This window comes from Meles meles, chromosome 20 (assembly GCF_922984935.1).
Source record: "Meles meles chromosome 20, mMelMel3.1 paternal haplotype, whole genome shotgun sequence".
Taxonomy (NCBI): domain Eukaryota; kingdom Metazoa; phylum Chordata; class Mammalia; order Carnivora; family Mustelidae; genus Meles; species Meles meles.
In genome coordinates this window covers 18,901,854-18,918,651 of record NC_060085.1, presented here as the reverse complement: position 1 = coordinate 18,918,651, position 16,798 = coordinate 18,901,854, and the positions used below count along the sequence as shown (strand labels likewise).

General features: G+C 42.6%; 1 protein-coding gene across 2 annotated transcripts in view; it reads left to right on the top strand.

Moving 5' to 3' along the window:
- Positions 1–16,727, top strand: part of QRICH1 (glutamine rich 1) — a 55,734-nt gene extending 39,007 nt beyond the window's left edge. For both annotated transcript variants that reach the window (XM_045990649.1, XM_045990650.1), the window contains 7 exons: positions 5,332–5,509; positions 6,147–6,301; positions 7,728–7,842; positions 13,125–13,233; positions 13,592–13,743; positions 14,065–14,155; positions 15,764–16,727. In XM_045990649.1, coding sequence (XP_045846605.1) covers positions 5,332–5,509; positions 6,147–6,301; positions 7,728–7,842; positions 13,125–13,233; positions 13,592–13,743; positions 14,065–14,155; positions 15,764–15,956 — 993 coding nt within the window. In that variant the 3' untranslated portion in view covers positions 15,957–16,727. The remainder of the gene's footprint in view (positions 1–5,331; positions 5,510–6,146; positions 6,302–7,727; positions 7,843–13,124; positions 13,234–13,591; positions 13,744–14,064; positions 14,156–15,763) is intronic.
- Positions 16,728–16,798: the final 71 nt, after the last annotated feature.

The window sequence follows — 16,798 nt, the reverse complement described above, 5'->3', positions numbered from 1 at the left end:
AGCAGACTGTGCTTGGTGTGGAGCCCGACTCAGCTTGATTTTATGATCCTGAGATCATAACCTGAGCTGAAATCAAGAGTCGGAGGCTTAACTGACTGAGTCACCCAGGTACCCCTAATTGTTACGTCTTTTTAAGGATACCACAGAGGTGTGGATAAATTTATTCCTTGAGACTGTTAGCAAACTTTAGGGCCTCTGGTCTCATGGGACTGCTAAACACAAGTTGCCTCAGAGGGCAGGGGCTCCTGGGAATGCATACAAGGAGCTGGTATAAACAGAGCACTATTAGACTAGGGACCGTACTCAGAAACTCAGGCTGTAAGGGGCTGACCAGGAAGTTTCGGAGGCTGGTATATATATATATATATATATTTTTTTTTTAATTCATTTATTTGACAGAGATCACAAGTAGGCAGAGAGTCAGGCAGAGAGAGAGAGAGGAGGAAGCAGGCTCCCCACTGAGCAGAGAGTCCGATGTGGGGCTCGATCCCAGGACCCCGGGATCATGACCTGAGCCGAAGGCAGAGGCTTTAACCCACTGAACCACCCAGGCGCCCGAGGCTGGTATATTATTATAAGTGACTTTGTTAAGGACTATTAAATATGCAGCTGTCAGGCCTAGATGTAGAACAGTCATTGCTTCAGGTAGCTTGTAGTCCAGTTTTGGAGTGATAATGTATGATTCCTATTTTCTGAATTTTTTATAAGGCAGCATAATCAAGCGTGACATTTTATGTTCCACACACACAAAAACAAACTGGGTATTCAGAAACCATTCTAGGTTAAAAAGTCAACAGAGATGTCTTTGTGGGAAAAGTGGCATTTGATCTCTGTAGCATCAACTGACAAAAATGGAGCAGCATCCTTACAGAACCAGGGATGGACAGAAGGGACATGGCCTAGTACAGCATGAGAGGGAGACTGTGGGAGAGGAGTTAGTACAGGGAGAAAGGATTTATCTTCCCAAAGTGAAGAGTTGAGCTTGACCTGATCTGTGGTAGGAAATGTTTCTATAATCCTAAGAGTTGTGATAACAAGAATCAAGTACAGGATGTGTAGAATTAATTGCATGTAGGTGAAACCAGCCTGGAGAATTATGATGTAGCTCAGCTTTTGCTCACAGGGATGGGGAGGACATCAGGCCTTTCCTCAGCTTTCCTGGTCCTTATGGTCCAGTTTGCAGGTCAGGCCTCTTTTCATGCTCATCAGGCTCTGTAATTTACATTTCTGGGCCCTTAAGCAAGAGAAGATCCTTTTGGGAGTTCACCATAGTAGGCCCGTGTTCTTCAGAGGCAGTGTCTCCTTTGGGAAAGTCTTACAGGAATGAATGTCAGGTATTACTAGAAAAGGAAAATTTGAGAAGAATACCCATCGTGTGGGAAAGGTGATTTTGTCCATTTCTACCACAAACATCCTTCTGCTCTCTGTATTGGGCTTAGTGCCAGGTGCTGAGGAACAGATATGAATAGTTTCTGCCCTTGGAGTACTCGTAGTCCATGGGGAAGATAATTGTGCTGTGATGTGAGTTGAACCCTAAGGAGAGCTGGTGACAAAATATTGTGCTCTTCCCCTGGCATATCCTTTATGAAAGTTGTCACCTGCCCTTAAAACCAGATTTATGGTGAGACCTCCCTTCCTTGAGCTTACATCCACCTCTGTCTACGGCCCCGTTTCTCCACTCTGCTTTATTCCCAGAGTTTTCAGGCATTATCTGTACAAGCTGATTCTTCCTACTAACCAGTTTTCTCTTCAGTTTATCACTGATTCTGTTCTTGTCAAGGTCAGCAGTGACTTCCTTGTGGCCAGATCCAACAGGCATGTCTGTTTTTATCTCACAGCAACATGACACAATAGACCATACCTACCTTCTTGGAATTCTCTGGCATGGTTTTTTCCTCCTGTCTGCCACTGTTTTGGTTTTTTGTTTTGTTTTGTTTGTTTACTTCTCAGGAGAGTTTACTGGTGCTTCTGTCTGAACCATATATATATTCATGTTTCTCAGAACTCAGTACTAGCCTTTTCTCTTTAAATAGTTTCTGTCTATGGCCGTGGTTTTTAGCACCTACTAGATGGCTGGTGCCACTGAAGGTGATAGTCACTGACAGCATCTGCCAGACACTATTTCAGTGTTACACAGGTTAACTCATTTAATTCACACACCCAACTTTATGAGGTATGCACTACTATCTCCATTTTACAGATGAAGAAACTGAGACACAGATTAAACAGCAAGACCAAAGCCATGATTAGTAAATAAAAGAGTTGGGGTTCAGCCCCGGGTAGGCTGGCTCTGGAGCCCATGCCTTATACCCTGTGCTGCACTGAGACACAGAACTTTATCTCTAGACCGTGGCTTTTCCTTAGAACCTTTCTCGTGCCTCCAGCAGCCAATTTTTCATTCACTTGGATTTCTTGAAGCTGTCTCAGCCCTTCATTAGCATCACCTCTACTGCTATTGAGAAATTCTCCTCTCAGGACACCTGGCTGGCCCACTTGGCTAGAGCATGTGACTCTCGATCTTGGGGTCTTGAGTTCTAGCTGCATTTGGTAATAGAGTTAACTTAAAAATAGATATAAAGGTGGGTGGGTGGATAACCTGTTTTAAGAAACAGAAGAAACAAAACTTCCCTTCTCAGAAAGTGGTACCATCTCCACCCATTTGTTTAAACCAGAAACCCAAGAATCATCCTTGAGTCTGCTTTCCCTTACTTTTCACAGCCAACTCGTCAACAAGCTACTTTGGTTCTACCACCACACTTCTCAGCATTTCTTAAATCTTCTCCATTGCCATCCTAGTCCAGGCGACTAGCACCTTTGCCCTTCAGTCCATTCTCCATACATCAGAATTTTTTTCTTTTTAAAGATTTTATTTATTTGTTTATTTGATAGAGATCTCAAGTAGGCAGAGAGGCAGTCAGAGAGAGAGGAGGAAGCAGGCTCCCTGCTGAGCAGAGAGCCGGATGCGGGGCTTGATCCCAGGACCCTGGGATCATGACCTGAGCTGAAGGCAGAGGCTTTAACCCACTGAGCCACCCAGGCACCCCCAGAATATTTTTTTTAATGTAAGATGATGTCACTTCCCAGCTTAAAACTCTCCAAGGACTCCATTATAAAGAAGAAGGAAAACTGTACCACAGTGTACAAAGCCCTACTTACATCCGTAGTTTTCGTCCTGGTTGGGATCTCTACTACCCCCACCCACTGACAGACATTTAGACATGTAAAAGAATTTTGTTGTCAAGATGCCTGGAAATGCTATATTAGTGGGGGAAGGCACACAGTGAAGGGGGCCGGGCGAAACACCAGAAGCAAAGTACTGCCCCACATGTCCTGTTGCCCACCTACTTAACTAGTCAGACTCCTAGATTTGCAGCTTGGGTAGGTGGTATTGTCATTGAACAAGATAGGAAGGGAATCGATCTGGACAGGGAAAGTGTTGAGTTCCCTCCATAGATGGTAATCTGAGGTAGTTGTAAGATGGAGACATACAGTACCCCCTGGGTATATTAATGGCAGATCTAGCTTGGAGGTGCATAGTTAGCAATCATTTCCACAAACATGGAAGTCTAAACTGGAAAAGTGGGTAAGATTCACCAAGAAGATTGGTAGTTGAACTGGGAAGTGTGTCTAGAGTGGAGCTCCTGGGTTGACAAACATTTAAGAGCCTCACACTGATACTGCTTTATTTCCTTATTTAATTACGTTTTGAAAGCTAAGAGGAGAGTTTTTACTTTTTTTTTTTTTTTTTAAGATTTTATTTATTTATTTGACATAGAAGGAGCACAACCAGGGGGGAGCCCGATGTGGGATTCAATCCCAGGACCCCGGGATCCTGACCTGAGCCAAAGGCAGTAGCTTAACCGACTGAGTCACCCAGGCGCCCGAGAGTTTTTACTTTTATTCATTGATAAGCAGCTTTATGTGTCATAAATTATTTTGCCTTCAGTTTGAATGATTTGACATTCCTTAGCCCTTTGGGTAGGCCCTGGCATGGAGAATTCCTCAAAGGAATTTGTTCAGAATATAGACTGGTGTGTGAGGCCCAAGAACCTATGCCTGGTATCTTTGTTGGTGTTCATCCCGCCCAGTATGGGGATTGTGATTGACGCTCATGGACATTTCATGTGCCGCTTTGCGCGAACAACTTGGCTTTTAGAACTTTGAGGACAAGACAACGCTTCCTTTGGAGGCAGGAAGCTAGAATAGTACCTCCTGTCTTCAAAAAATACCTTTAAGGGGGCGCCTGGGTGGCTCAGTGGGTTAAAGCCTCTGCCTTCGGCTCAGGTCATGATCCCAGGGTCCCGGGATCAAGCCCCATATGGGGCTCTCTACCCAGCAGGGAGCCTGCTTCCATTCCTCTCTCTCTGCCTGCCTCTCTGCCTCCTTGTGATCTGTCTGTCAAATAAATAAATAAAATCTTAAAAAAAAAAAACAACTTTTAAATAAAAAAGAAAATACCCTTAGGAAATAGAGCAGTATTATTGAGAAGGAATTTGGGGGAGTAAAAAACAACAATATATATAGCTAGAGGAGCCATATACATCTTTCAGGTCTTTTCTTATCTTTCAGTGGCACGAGAGAGAACACAAGTTTTGCTTGTTGTACTTTTCTTTTTCCAAAACAATGATTTTCAACCGTGGCTGGACATAAGAATCACTGGGAGCTTTTAGAAATACCGATGTCAGGCCCCCATCTTAGACCAATTAAATCATAATCTGTAGGGATGAGGCCTAGGCATGGATATATTGTAAAAGCACCCCAGATGTTTTTAAGTGCACTCAAGTTTAATGGTTATTACTCTGGACACTTGATATTCAAAGTGTGGTCTGCAGACCAGCTCCCTTACTTGGGAACTTGTTAGAAATGCAGAATCTCAGTTCCCACCTGAGACCTTTCAAATCAGAATCTACACTTGAAGAAAATCCGTGATTTTTTTTTTTTTTTTTTTTTTTTTTTGCACTTCATAGTTTCGCAAGGACTGCTTTGGGCCAGTAGTTCTGAGTAGTGACTAAACTTTAGAATTGCCATTTTATGTGGGAAGGTATTTGAAAGACTGTAATCTCTTTAAAAAGAGATTCTGGGGTAGAAGCCAGGTATTGGTATTTCTAATTCAGGGATTCAGAAGTCCAGCCCGGGCTGAGAAGCACTGCAGGAGCCTTAACTGTCCTTGGGGTAAGGAGTAGAACTCCAGTGGTCTTTGAAAGTAAGGTAACAAATGGAAGAAAGATACTTTTTTATTACAAGAACCACAGGAAACATTTTTCTAGCATTTTTGTGGAAGGGCCTGGTGCAAAACAATATTGACACATTTTGATGGTTTCTCTCTTACAGGCTCAGACTGTCCAGGTTGCTGAAGTTGAACCACAGTCACAGCCACAGCCTTCTCCAGAACTTCTGCTTCCAAATTCTCTGAAGCCAGAAGAAGGGCTTGAAGTATGGAAAAACTGGGCCCAGACGAAGAACGCTGAGCTAGAGAAGGATGCTCAGAACAGACTGGCACCCATTGGGAGTGAGTGTTTATTGGTTCGGGGGGGCGGGTGGACTCCAGCTAAAATATAACGGTACTGAAACAGCAGGAGGACGTGATGGCAGGAAAGTGGCGTCCTTTGGCTCTGGGGGTTAGGGATCACCATCTGAAATAATATGCCGAATTCAGGACAGGCAACAGGCAGACCTGACCTGCTGCACATGAGCAGGATTTATGGTGTTTGCCCAAGACCAGGCATATTTGTACACATGGATTTCTGAAGTCAACCTAGCAGATCTGCGTAGAGTGAATTCTGGAAAGAGATAGGAACCAGTGACTGTCTTTAACGCCCTTCTTCCTTAACATTATGTTTGTATTCTTCCTCACCTTACAGAATATGGATTTTTTTGCTTTCATGTCTTGGCCCCAATAATAATTTTGAAGGTATGTGAGGTGGGGAGGATTGTGGGAAGGAAACCGTTAGTGTAAATAGGGCATACAGGATCATTGTCTTAGTAGGCCAGTTCTGACCTTCGATGCAGGTGACTGTTTCTGTCCTAGCTCCCTGATGATCAGTATCTAAACTGAGCGCTTCCAGGAATATGAGCAGCCAGTTAAGAGGTTGTTCTTGCCAGGACCCCCATTCACCTTTGGGGGTCACCTTTGGCTTGTGTTGCAGGGCGCCAACTCTTGCGATTCCAGGAAGATCTCATCTCTTCTGCTGTGGCTGAGTTAAATTATGGGCTCTGTCTAATGACACGGGAAGCTCGAAATGGAGAAGGTGAACCCTATGATCCAGATGTGCTCTACTATATTTTCCTGTGTATTCAAAAGGTAGGAAACAGACTCCAGAGGAACGTGTTCAAGCTGTGTTCCTGTTGGGTGTTTGCTGGTTTCTGAAATTAGTAAAATGATAACCAAGTGGTTTTAAGGAAGTTCTCTTTCAACTAATAATGAGTTTTTATTTTTTAAATTTTATTTTAATTAAGTTAATTAACATAGAGTGTATTAGTTTCAGGGGTCGAACTCAGTGGTTCCTCAGTTGCATATCACACCAAGTGCTCATTATATCACCTGCCCTCCTTAATGCCTGTCACCCAGTAACCCATCCTCCCCCCCACCTCCCCTCCAGCAGCCCTTAGTTTGTTCCCTGTAGTTAAGAGTTCCTTATGGTTTGTCTCTGATTTCATCTTATTTTATTTTTCCCTCCCTTCCCCTGTGATCCTGTTTTGTTTCTTAAATTCCACATATGAGTGAGATCAACTATATATTGAGTTTTTTAATTTACATTTTAAAAATTGCAGAAGATCGAACATGTTTGCTTCAAAAAAATAAAATAGACATCAGCCATAATGCCATCATCTAGAGAAACTTTTGCTAAAATATTTGTTATAGTATCTTAGAGCCTTTTTAAAAAAACACAAAGCATTTATATAATAGATTTTATTAAAGTAAATATGGTTTACACAAAATTAATCTATCCAAAACAAAGTCTGGTGTTAATATTCAGCTCATTTTCTCATTATTCTCTGCATTAACACAAAATAATATTTGAGAATCTAGCCAGAATATGCAACTGTAGGTAGGCTTTGAGGACATCTAAGGTACAGTGTAACAGGGAAACTTGATTTAGGACTGGCAGTTCAGGAGAGCAGGGGTGGATTTCTCAGTGTGTGAGTGCTCTTGTGGAGAAGCCCTCAGTGTGATGGAGGAGCACTTGCTGGTTGGGATTCACCCTGTTGCCTGAGCCTAAGAAAAGTCTGCCTCCCTCTTTATTTCTCTTTCCTCCCAGTCACACAGGGCACTTGAGTAAATTGCTTTACATACTTGGTTTCATTCCATGCTCTCCCTAGTCCTGGAAGGCAGACACAGTCATTTCCACTGACAAAAAAACTGCGCCCCAGAAGTTAAAATACTCACATGAGTACTTAACTTACACCATGGCTAATAAGAGGCTGGCCCCAGAGCCTGTATTATGGTTTTTTGCTACCACAAGACAATGCCTTGCCTGGATGAAATAGCAAATTTTGCAAAATCTATCCCATTGACCAACTCTCCACAGAGTGTTACGAGAGTCATTTCACATAATCTGAAGTATACTCTGGAAATGTCATATGCAGGACCTTTTTACCTGTTACGTTGTTTTGTTAAGGAGGCAGACATGGGTAGGGAGAGGTGATGATACTGGTAGTACAGTGTTTATTTTCCCTGAAAGTTTTACTCAGGAGATTATCAACAACTTTTATTGTTTTTCTTTTAGTATCTTTTTGAAAATGGAAGGGTTGATGACATTTTCTCCGATCTTTATTATGTTCGATTCACGGAGTGGCTACATGAAGTTCTGAAAGATGTTCAGCCCCGAGTCACTCCACTTGGTAAGCGTCTTCTTAGTCCTTGGATGTCTTTCCCACCTGGGTTTTAAAAAGGTCAGCTGCCATGTGGCTGCCTATGATACAGCGTGTGGGTGAGGAGGCTATAAATCCTAGGTACCAGCCTCAGCTTCTGTGCTGCTTGGCCTGGTATGCAAGGGGCACTGCATACCAGACAGAGAACCCAGCAGGTCCCAGTGTGGCAAGGACATGGGGGCATGGAGAGTTGGGGTACTCTGTTTGTTTGTTTTAATTAAAATTTACTGATTAAAATTAGAATCACTGCGTTCAGAATTATGAACTATTTGATCTGTAGGTCACTCATGTCACATATTGGGGTTCTTCCATGTGTTTGAACATGCTCACAGATAATATCTAGAGGTGTATACAGATATATAGAGATATTCTACATATATAGAACATAATTTTTGCTTTACCCATATAACCACCTGAATAGCATGCGTTGGAAAGAACAGGAGTTTTACAGTAGAATGTCTGAGGTGTCTGTTTTGTTTTTTAATAAATTTTTATCTTTTTAGAGCAATTTTAGGTTTACAGAATGAGCAGGGCATGGAGAATTCCCATAATACTCCCTCACACACTGTTCCTTCTATTATTTAATACCTTGTATTGGTGTGGTGTATTTGTTATAATTGATGAGCCAGTGTCGATATTAGTAACTAAAGTCTGTAGCTTACATTAGGATTCACTCCTCCTGTGCTGCATTCTGTAGGTGTGGACAAATATATAATGACATGTATCTGTAATTACAATATCATACATAAGTTTCGGGTCTAAAATCCTCTGTGTTCCACCTGTTTATCCCCCCCCCCCCCATCCCTGGCAATCACTGATCTTTTCACTGTTCCGTAGTTTTGCCTTTTCCAGAATATCATATAGTTGGAATAATTCAGTATGTAGCTCTCTCAGATTGGTTTCTTTCACTTAGCAATATGCATTTAATGTTCCTGTGTGTCTTTTCATGGCTTGACAGCTCATTTCTTTTTATTGCTGAACAATAATCCACTGTATGGACGTGTGTGTTTATCCACTCACTCATTGAAGGACATCTCCATTGCTCCCAAGTTTTGGCAATTACGAATAAAGCTGCTCTAAACATTGTGTGCAGGTTTCTGGTGGAAAAACAGACAAATCACTGGACTAGCATAGAGAGCCCAGAAGTAGAGTCACACAAATAAAACTGGCTTATCTTTGAGAAAGGAGTAGAGGCAGTTCAGTAGAGAAGAGCAGTCTTCTCAACCAGTGGCGCTGCAGCAATAGGACACGCACGTACAAAAACAAGAATCTAGATGCAGACCCTACGCTGTTCACAGAATCAACTCACACTGGGCCACAGACCAAAATGTAAAACGCAAAACGGTAAAACTCCTAGAAGATAATAATAACATAGGAGAAAATCTAGGGGACCTTGGGTTTGGTAGTAACTTTTTGGATGTAACGCCAAAAGCACAGTCCGTGAAAGAAAATAATTGATAAGCTGGACTTCATTAAAATTAGAGACTTAAGACCTATGAAAGACACTTTTAAGAGAATGAAAAGACGAGCTACAGACTGGAAAAAAATCTTTTGCAAAACACATACTTGATAAAAGATTGTATTCAAAATATACAAACAACTCTTAACACTCAACAATAAAAAGAAAGCAAAACCTGATCCAAAAAATAGGCAAAAGATCTGAAACAGATTCCTCACCAAAGAAGATATACAAGTGGCAAATAAGTGTATAAAAAGATGTTTATCGTTAGATATCATTAGGAAATTGCAAACTAAAATGAGATACCACTGTACCCCTATCAGAATGGCTAAAATCACAAACAGTAGCAGCTCCAAGTGAGGGAGAGGGAGTACAGGAATGCTGATTCTTTGCTGGTGGGAATGCAAAATGGTATAATCCCTTTATAAGACAGTTTGACATTTTCTTTTAAAAGTAAACATTCAAAAAAATTTAAAAAATAAAAGTGAACATTTTCTTACCTTATGATCCAAGAGTTGTGCTCCTTGGTATTTACCCAAATGAGCTGAAAATTTAAATCCACACAGATATCTGAGTTTTAATCCTGGCTTTGCCATTTATTAGAATGTATGCTGCTTACAGGGGTATAACTCAGTGGTAGAGCATTTGACTGCAGAATGTATCCTGCTTAAACTTTTTTTTTTCCCATCAAAAAAACCTAACTGGAATTAAAAACTTTTTTAAAAAATTGAGATGCAACTGATATAACATATTAGTTTTCGGTATACAACATAATGAATTGATATATGTGTGTCTTGTGTAATGATCTAGTTTTGTTAACATCCATTACCACAGAGTTAGATGCTTAAACTTTAAGAAGAAATTACTGGTTAAACAAATACTTTTTGAATACCTGCTGTGTGCCAGGCAAGTATTCCAGGTGCAGATAATACAACGCTGTAATGAACTAAATGGAGCTTATAGTCTGATAGGGGGAGACAATGTATAAATAACCAATTTATGATTAAATGTCTTAAAGAACAAAGCACAGGGGAATGGAAAGCTTTAAGGGCATTGGGAGGGAGGCCTTTCTGAGGCGCTGTCATTAGAAGAGAAACCAAGTAAGTGATTCACTCCATGATAAGCAGATTTTCAAGCCAAGTGTGGCTATGCCGAGTTTGCTTTTTTAAAAATTGTATTACAGAAATTTCAAGCACATACAAAAATTAAACAGAATAGGTAAGTGACATTCCCATGTACCCACTGTCCATGGCCAATCTTGTGTCGTGTGTACACCTGCTTCTCCCCTCCTGTATTATTTTGAAGTAACTTCTAGACTTGACATACCATAATGCCATTATTATAATTGAAAAAAAGAGAATTCCATAATGTCATCGAAGTCTACCCTACACTTTGTTCAGATTTCTAAGTGTCTCATAAATGTCATGATCTTTATTTGAGTCAAGGTGCAAATAAGGTCCATACATTGAAATTACTAATATGTCTTAGTATTTAGCTTTAATCTTTAATTTTCTCCTTGATTCTATTTCTTACAATTTTTATGGAAGAAACTAGCCATTTATTAATTGATTTAGAAAGAGTACCTGAGAGTGCTCCGAGAGGGAGGGACTGAGGGAGAGGGAGAGAGAGAGAATCTCAGGCAAGCTCCATGCCCAGCATGGAGGCCAGCTTGGAGCCTGATCCCACGACACTGAGATCATGACCTGAGCCAAAACCAAGAGTCAGACATTCAACTGACTGAACCACCCAGGCACCCTGAAACTAGCCTTTTAAGTTGTCAGTCTGATTACATCCCCATAGTGTAGTTTAACATAGTTTTCTTTTCCCTGTGTTTACAGTTAATTGATAGTTCATATAAAGACTTCCTTGATCGGTTTTGATTTTTGTGTTTCTTTTTGGCAAGGTTATGTCATAGATGTTGGTTATATACTTCCATCTGATACCCGTAGTGTCTGTATCCATTCATTCATTAGGAGTTGCAGATGGTGGTATTCTGATATTAGTACTTCTTCATTATTACCTGAAGTACAAAGCAAAACTTTCCATTGATCACTGTTTGAATACCTAGCAGTATAGATGATGGATTTTATAGGAGAGACAGATAAGGGCTTATTTCTTCTCTTTGTTTAGCAGGTTTTATGATAATGAGTTGGTTCACCAGTTTCATCCAGTGATAACCAATTCACTTTTTTTTTTCTTTTTTTAAGGAATCATTTTGAACTAATGAATTTAACATCCATTGCAGTTCTTTTTTGCTGTGCAAATTGTTCCATCTTTGGCCATTTGGAACCTCCTAAATTGGCTTTTAAGTTCTTTGGACATGGCCCTACTTCCTTGATTTCTGATTGGCCAAATGTTCCAGGCTGATCTTGAACATTTTCTGTTTTCTGTCTTGATATGGAATCGGTCAGTTCTCCACGGAGACTGGTTCCTTTTAGTGGTAAATGGCATTCTAAGTAGCACAATCTGGATGCACAGGGGTGTTCATTGCTCCTGGGTTGGTCATTGCTCATAGGCCTTTCAGTGGGAAGAACTAAAAAAAGGTAAAATAGGTCATTTCGATGCTTGCAGTTCAGACTGAGAACTATCAAGTTTTTATATGATGTCCCTGTCTGCATCTCCCTTCTCCCATGCCAAGAGTCCTGGTTTTTAGATCCTAAACTTGGCTTTAAGTTTTGTGAAAAAGTGGTTCAAGCTAGGGAAGCTCATTAAATGGCAGAGTGAAGTAAACCCAAGGAAACAGCGCATGCCAAGTATGTATGGGACCACTTCTACCACTGGCCTTCCCCAAGGAGGGCTCTCTGTGCCACTCACCTGCTTCAGATTTGTTTGAGGGCAGGGAAGCTTACCTCATTGCCAGTAGGCCACAAAAAAAAAAGAGTAGAGCTGGAGCTGCCCTGAAGAGATGGGAGTGCACTTAGTGGAGCTTTGGCAGGAGCAGAGAAGAGGAATGTGTTGGGCAGAATATTTCTTTCCCCGCTTCTAGGAAGTAACATCCTTACTGCCTGCCTGGAGGACCCTGCAACTACAGTAGGAGAACACTTTCATCACTGCCTCAGTGCCTGGCACACAAACACTTGTACATTAACTGTTAAATGAACACAGAGGGGGCTTGGTGATCAACTCAAGTCTCCTTTTTCTTTGGTGTAGACCTGGGTGTGCAAGGCTTTTCATCAAACACTGGCCTTAGTCCCTGTCCAGCTCTCAGTTCACTTACAGACCAGGTTCTTATAGTAAAATCTGTGCTGTCGGGGAATCCTGTAATAATTTGAATATCATTCTCCAATATCATTGTCCCCTTTGTCCAGAAAGGGGATGCAAATGGTTTTGCTTTCTAGAGGTGGAAAATGTGAAAGGTTTAGCACGGGCAAACGGGCACCGTACCAGTTCTTTGGACCCTTGACGCCTGAAAATATGATGCAAGCTCTGTTCCCTCTTTGTAGAGAAGTATGCATATAGCAATTTGTTACATAGTTTTGGGTGTTTCAGTATTCTTTTACCCCACTTTAACTGTGGATTAGAGGAAGAATTAACAGGTAAGCGCAATCATACAGGCCAGTGGTTCTCAGGAACTTGTTAGAAATGCACATTATCAGGCCCACCCCGGAAACAGGGGCTGAAACCCAGCGATTTGTGTTTTATCAAGCTTCCAGATGATTCTGCCATTCCCTAGGGAGATTTTTCTGGTTAAACTTGTACTCTTTTGTGGTCCTTGTGCCTCCCACCTCCCATCCTGCACCTCTGAGGGCCCACCTGCCATCCTCTTGTTGTAGCAGTGCTCTATTCCTCCTAGGCTATGTCCTGCCCAGCCACGTGACTGAGGAGATGCTGTGGGAGTGCAAGCAGCTCGGGGCTCACTCCCCTTCCACCCTGCTGACCACCCTCATGTTCTTTAACACCAAGTAAGTGTTCTAGAAGCACCATGCTTAGCCACTGCTGGCATCTGCCCAGTGAAGAGGGTGGAAACTACCCAGGTAGATACAGGAATTCCTTTGACACATATTTGAGAGCCTTTGGGCTACTGAAAGCCTTCAGCCCCACTTGGCTACATTGGTGTGGTGACCAGTGAGGCAGACAGCCTTGCCAGACCCCTGCAATCAGTCTTCATATGGTTCCTCCACTAGACAGTGTTTTTGGGTATGGGCCTGTCCAGATTCTGGGAGTGTGCACAGCGACTCCTCTGAGACACTGATGGCAGAGGGTAAGTCATAGTCTCCTCCTGGCACCCCTCCCTTTGCCTTGCTTTCACTTGTGGTACAGATACTTCCTGTTGAAGACAGTGGACCAGCACATGAAGCTGGCCTTCTCCAAGGTTTTGCGACAGACAAAGAAGAACCCCTCTAATCCTAAGGATAAAAGCACGAGTATTCGGTACCTGAAGGCTCTTGGGATACACCAGACTGGCCAGAAAGGTAGGGGCTGCAGAAACAGCTGCAACTTGTCCTGCCCTGCCCTTGTGCCTGGGGGGTTAGTGTTGAGTGTGAAAGTTGGGATTTGTTGGATAGGAATTCTCCATCCCCTTCTTCCCACCTAGAAACTTCAAACTCTTGTAGAAGCAGAGATGCCCCAGAAACGATTGCTACTTTTTCCCTTCATACTTTCCCTCCATGCCGCACACCCTTTCTCCTCCCAGTAAGTCTAGTTGGGATATCTGGAAGCCTAAGGTTCCTAGTCTGGTCCTGAGCTAAGGCAGTCTCATGCCATGTTCCTGGTGGTGGGGGTGTGTTTTATAGTTACAGATGACATGTATGCAGAACAGACGGAAAATCCAGAGAATCCACTGAGATGTCCCATCAAGCTCTACGATTTCTACCTCTTTAAATGGTGAGGAAGCTTTATGGTGCTTGGGTGACTGTTTGCATGTGTGCATTGTACATGTGTACAAGGCGTTCGTTAGTCCCAAACAGAGTAAAAACACACTTCCAAAAAGCTAAATAGAGAAGCAGCCTGACTGGTTTCCCCAAAGCATGTGAAATGACTATGTTGTGACTTTATGTGGTCTCCTGTCTTGGAGAGGGGAATGAAGGTAGATGAAGGAAAGTGTAGAAGGGTGGCCTCCGTAATGCAGCATAGTATAGCCCTGCATCTTCCTGGCCTTGACCTTTGTCACTAGCAACGTCAGTCTAGGGGGGATTTCTTTCCTTGGCTTTTACTCTCTTACCCTTGCAGTTTGGAATGTCATCTTTACAGCAATGCCAAAATCATCTTTCTGTGTTACAGGTCTTATGTTACTTAGATTAAACCTTTAGTGGTTTCCATTTATTGCATAGAGAAAGAGTAATCTTAATCTTGCAACAAGACCTTACGTATACTCCCCCTTGCTAATCTCATGACCTTGTAGCTCTTGGCTCTCTAGCCATACTGGCTCCTCTCCACTCCAGAGCATCTTGCTCTCCTACCTCCAGGCCTCAGCTTAGAAATTTTCCCTATTGGGCAAGAGTCCCCTCCCCACCCCCATATTTGGCTAGTTGACTCCTATCCACTCCTCTTTTCAAAACAGCTTTATCAGAAGCATTTCCAGATTCCCTACCTGTTCTTTTGGGCTCTTTCCTCTGTAGCACTTACACTGATTGTCAGTTTGTGTTTATTTATGTAACTAACTGTTCATTGTCTCATATCTGCAAGTTCCATAAGGTAGGGAGTCTTGGATCCTGCTCATTTCTTGAATATTAACCCTTACTGCAGGCCTGGCACACAGTATCCCTTTGATAAGATTTTATTTCTTTGGTAGGAAGAGACACAGCAAGAGAGGGAAACACACAGGCAGAGGGAGTGGGAAAGTCAGAAGCAGGCTTCCGCTGAGCAGGGAGCCTGATGCAGGGCTTGATCCCAGGACCCTGGGATCATGACCTGAGCCGAAGGCAGCCGCTTAATGACCTGAGCCACCCAGGTGCCCCCCTTTGATAAATCTTGAGTGGATAGGTGAATGTAACTGTTAGAAGGTGACATATGCTAAGTACAGCACAACTTTGAGGGAGCGGAGGTGAGCCCAGGTAAGCGTCCAGTATCACAGCCAAGGTGGGAAGGCAGAGTCCCCTACATCAAATTTGAGAATTCAGTGAACTGGGTAGAGGAAACAACATGAACAAAAACTTGGAGAGGACCTTGTAGGCAGTGAAATTGGTTCCAAGTGGGATATGATTAGACTCAAGTAGATGAACCCTGACATCCCGAGGCAGGTGGTTAGAGGAATGACAGCTGGCTGCTTATGAGGGAGGAGTGGAAGGAAGGCAGCTGGTATTGGCAGTAACCCAAAGGAGGCCCTAGAGGTAATTGTGTGTTGACTGCATGGAATTCAGTAGCTATGCCATCATACTTTTGAAAGCTGCTGTCTTCCCACATTTTGCATACAGCATCTGTCTGGAAGATTCCAGGGTGGGAAGGTTGAGAATGTTGTGGTTTTACCCAGCCTTTACTGATAATATTTTTCAGTCCCCAGAGTGTGAAAGGCCGGAATGACACGTTTTATCTGACGCCTGAGCCAGTGGTGGCCCCCAATAGCCCAATCTGGTACTCGGTCCAGCCTATCAGCAGAGAGCAAATGGGACAGATGCTGACTCGGATCCTGGTGATACGAGAAATTCAGGAGGCCATCGCAGTGGCCAACGCAAGCACCATGCACTGAGGTCCCTAAGCCATGGTGCAAGGGAGATGATCCAGGAAAAAAAAAATGGACAGACTTTCACACTAAAGAAGAGGCCTCCGTTTTTTTCTTTTTCTTTCTTTTTTTTTTTTAATTGGTGTAGTTATGAAGCTTTTCAGACTGCTTCTGTTTAAAGTGTAAAAGGAAACTTTGCCTCCTGTGCGTCACCGTAAATCTGCCGCAGCAGATTCCTCAGCCCGTGGGGGCTCTGGGTTTCCTGAAAGCCAGATGTCCTAGAAAGTTGCTGGCTGGCTTTTTCTTTTTTGTCTGGGGCCTGGGGAAAGGGCTCGGACTGTTAGGAGAAATGTGGCCCCTTCCCTTACTCCAGAAAGATGGAATTAGTGACGGACCCTCCAGGGAATCTCCCCAGCTGGCTTCCACTCTGACTGGCAGACGTCGCTGACACAGGGGAGCCATGGTCTTTTCTTTCTTCATGCTCAGACATAAACTTAGCATCTTAATGGAAGGAAAATGAGGGGAACTTCAATTATGATTTATTAAAGACAATTTCTATTACACCCTCCTTTCTGACAAGTGACATTTTAGATGTTAAAGTAAAAACTTTACCATGCCTTTTTTTTTTTTTTTTTTTTTTTTTTTTTTGGCCTGACATTGAGGCCTTAAACCTGAGGCTCCTGTGCCTGATGGAATTCTTGTAACATACACTCGTGTATCATATAAAGATACCACTCTGTTTCTCTTATGTATTCTTAATCTAGTTGTTTATTAAGAATGACAAGCACGTCTTTTCAACATGCTAGTGAACATCGCCTCTTTATTTGGGAGGAGGCTGGCGGGCCAGTGGAAGCAAAGCCTTAACAGCT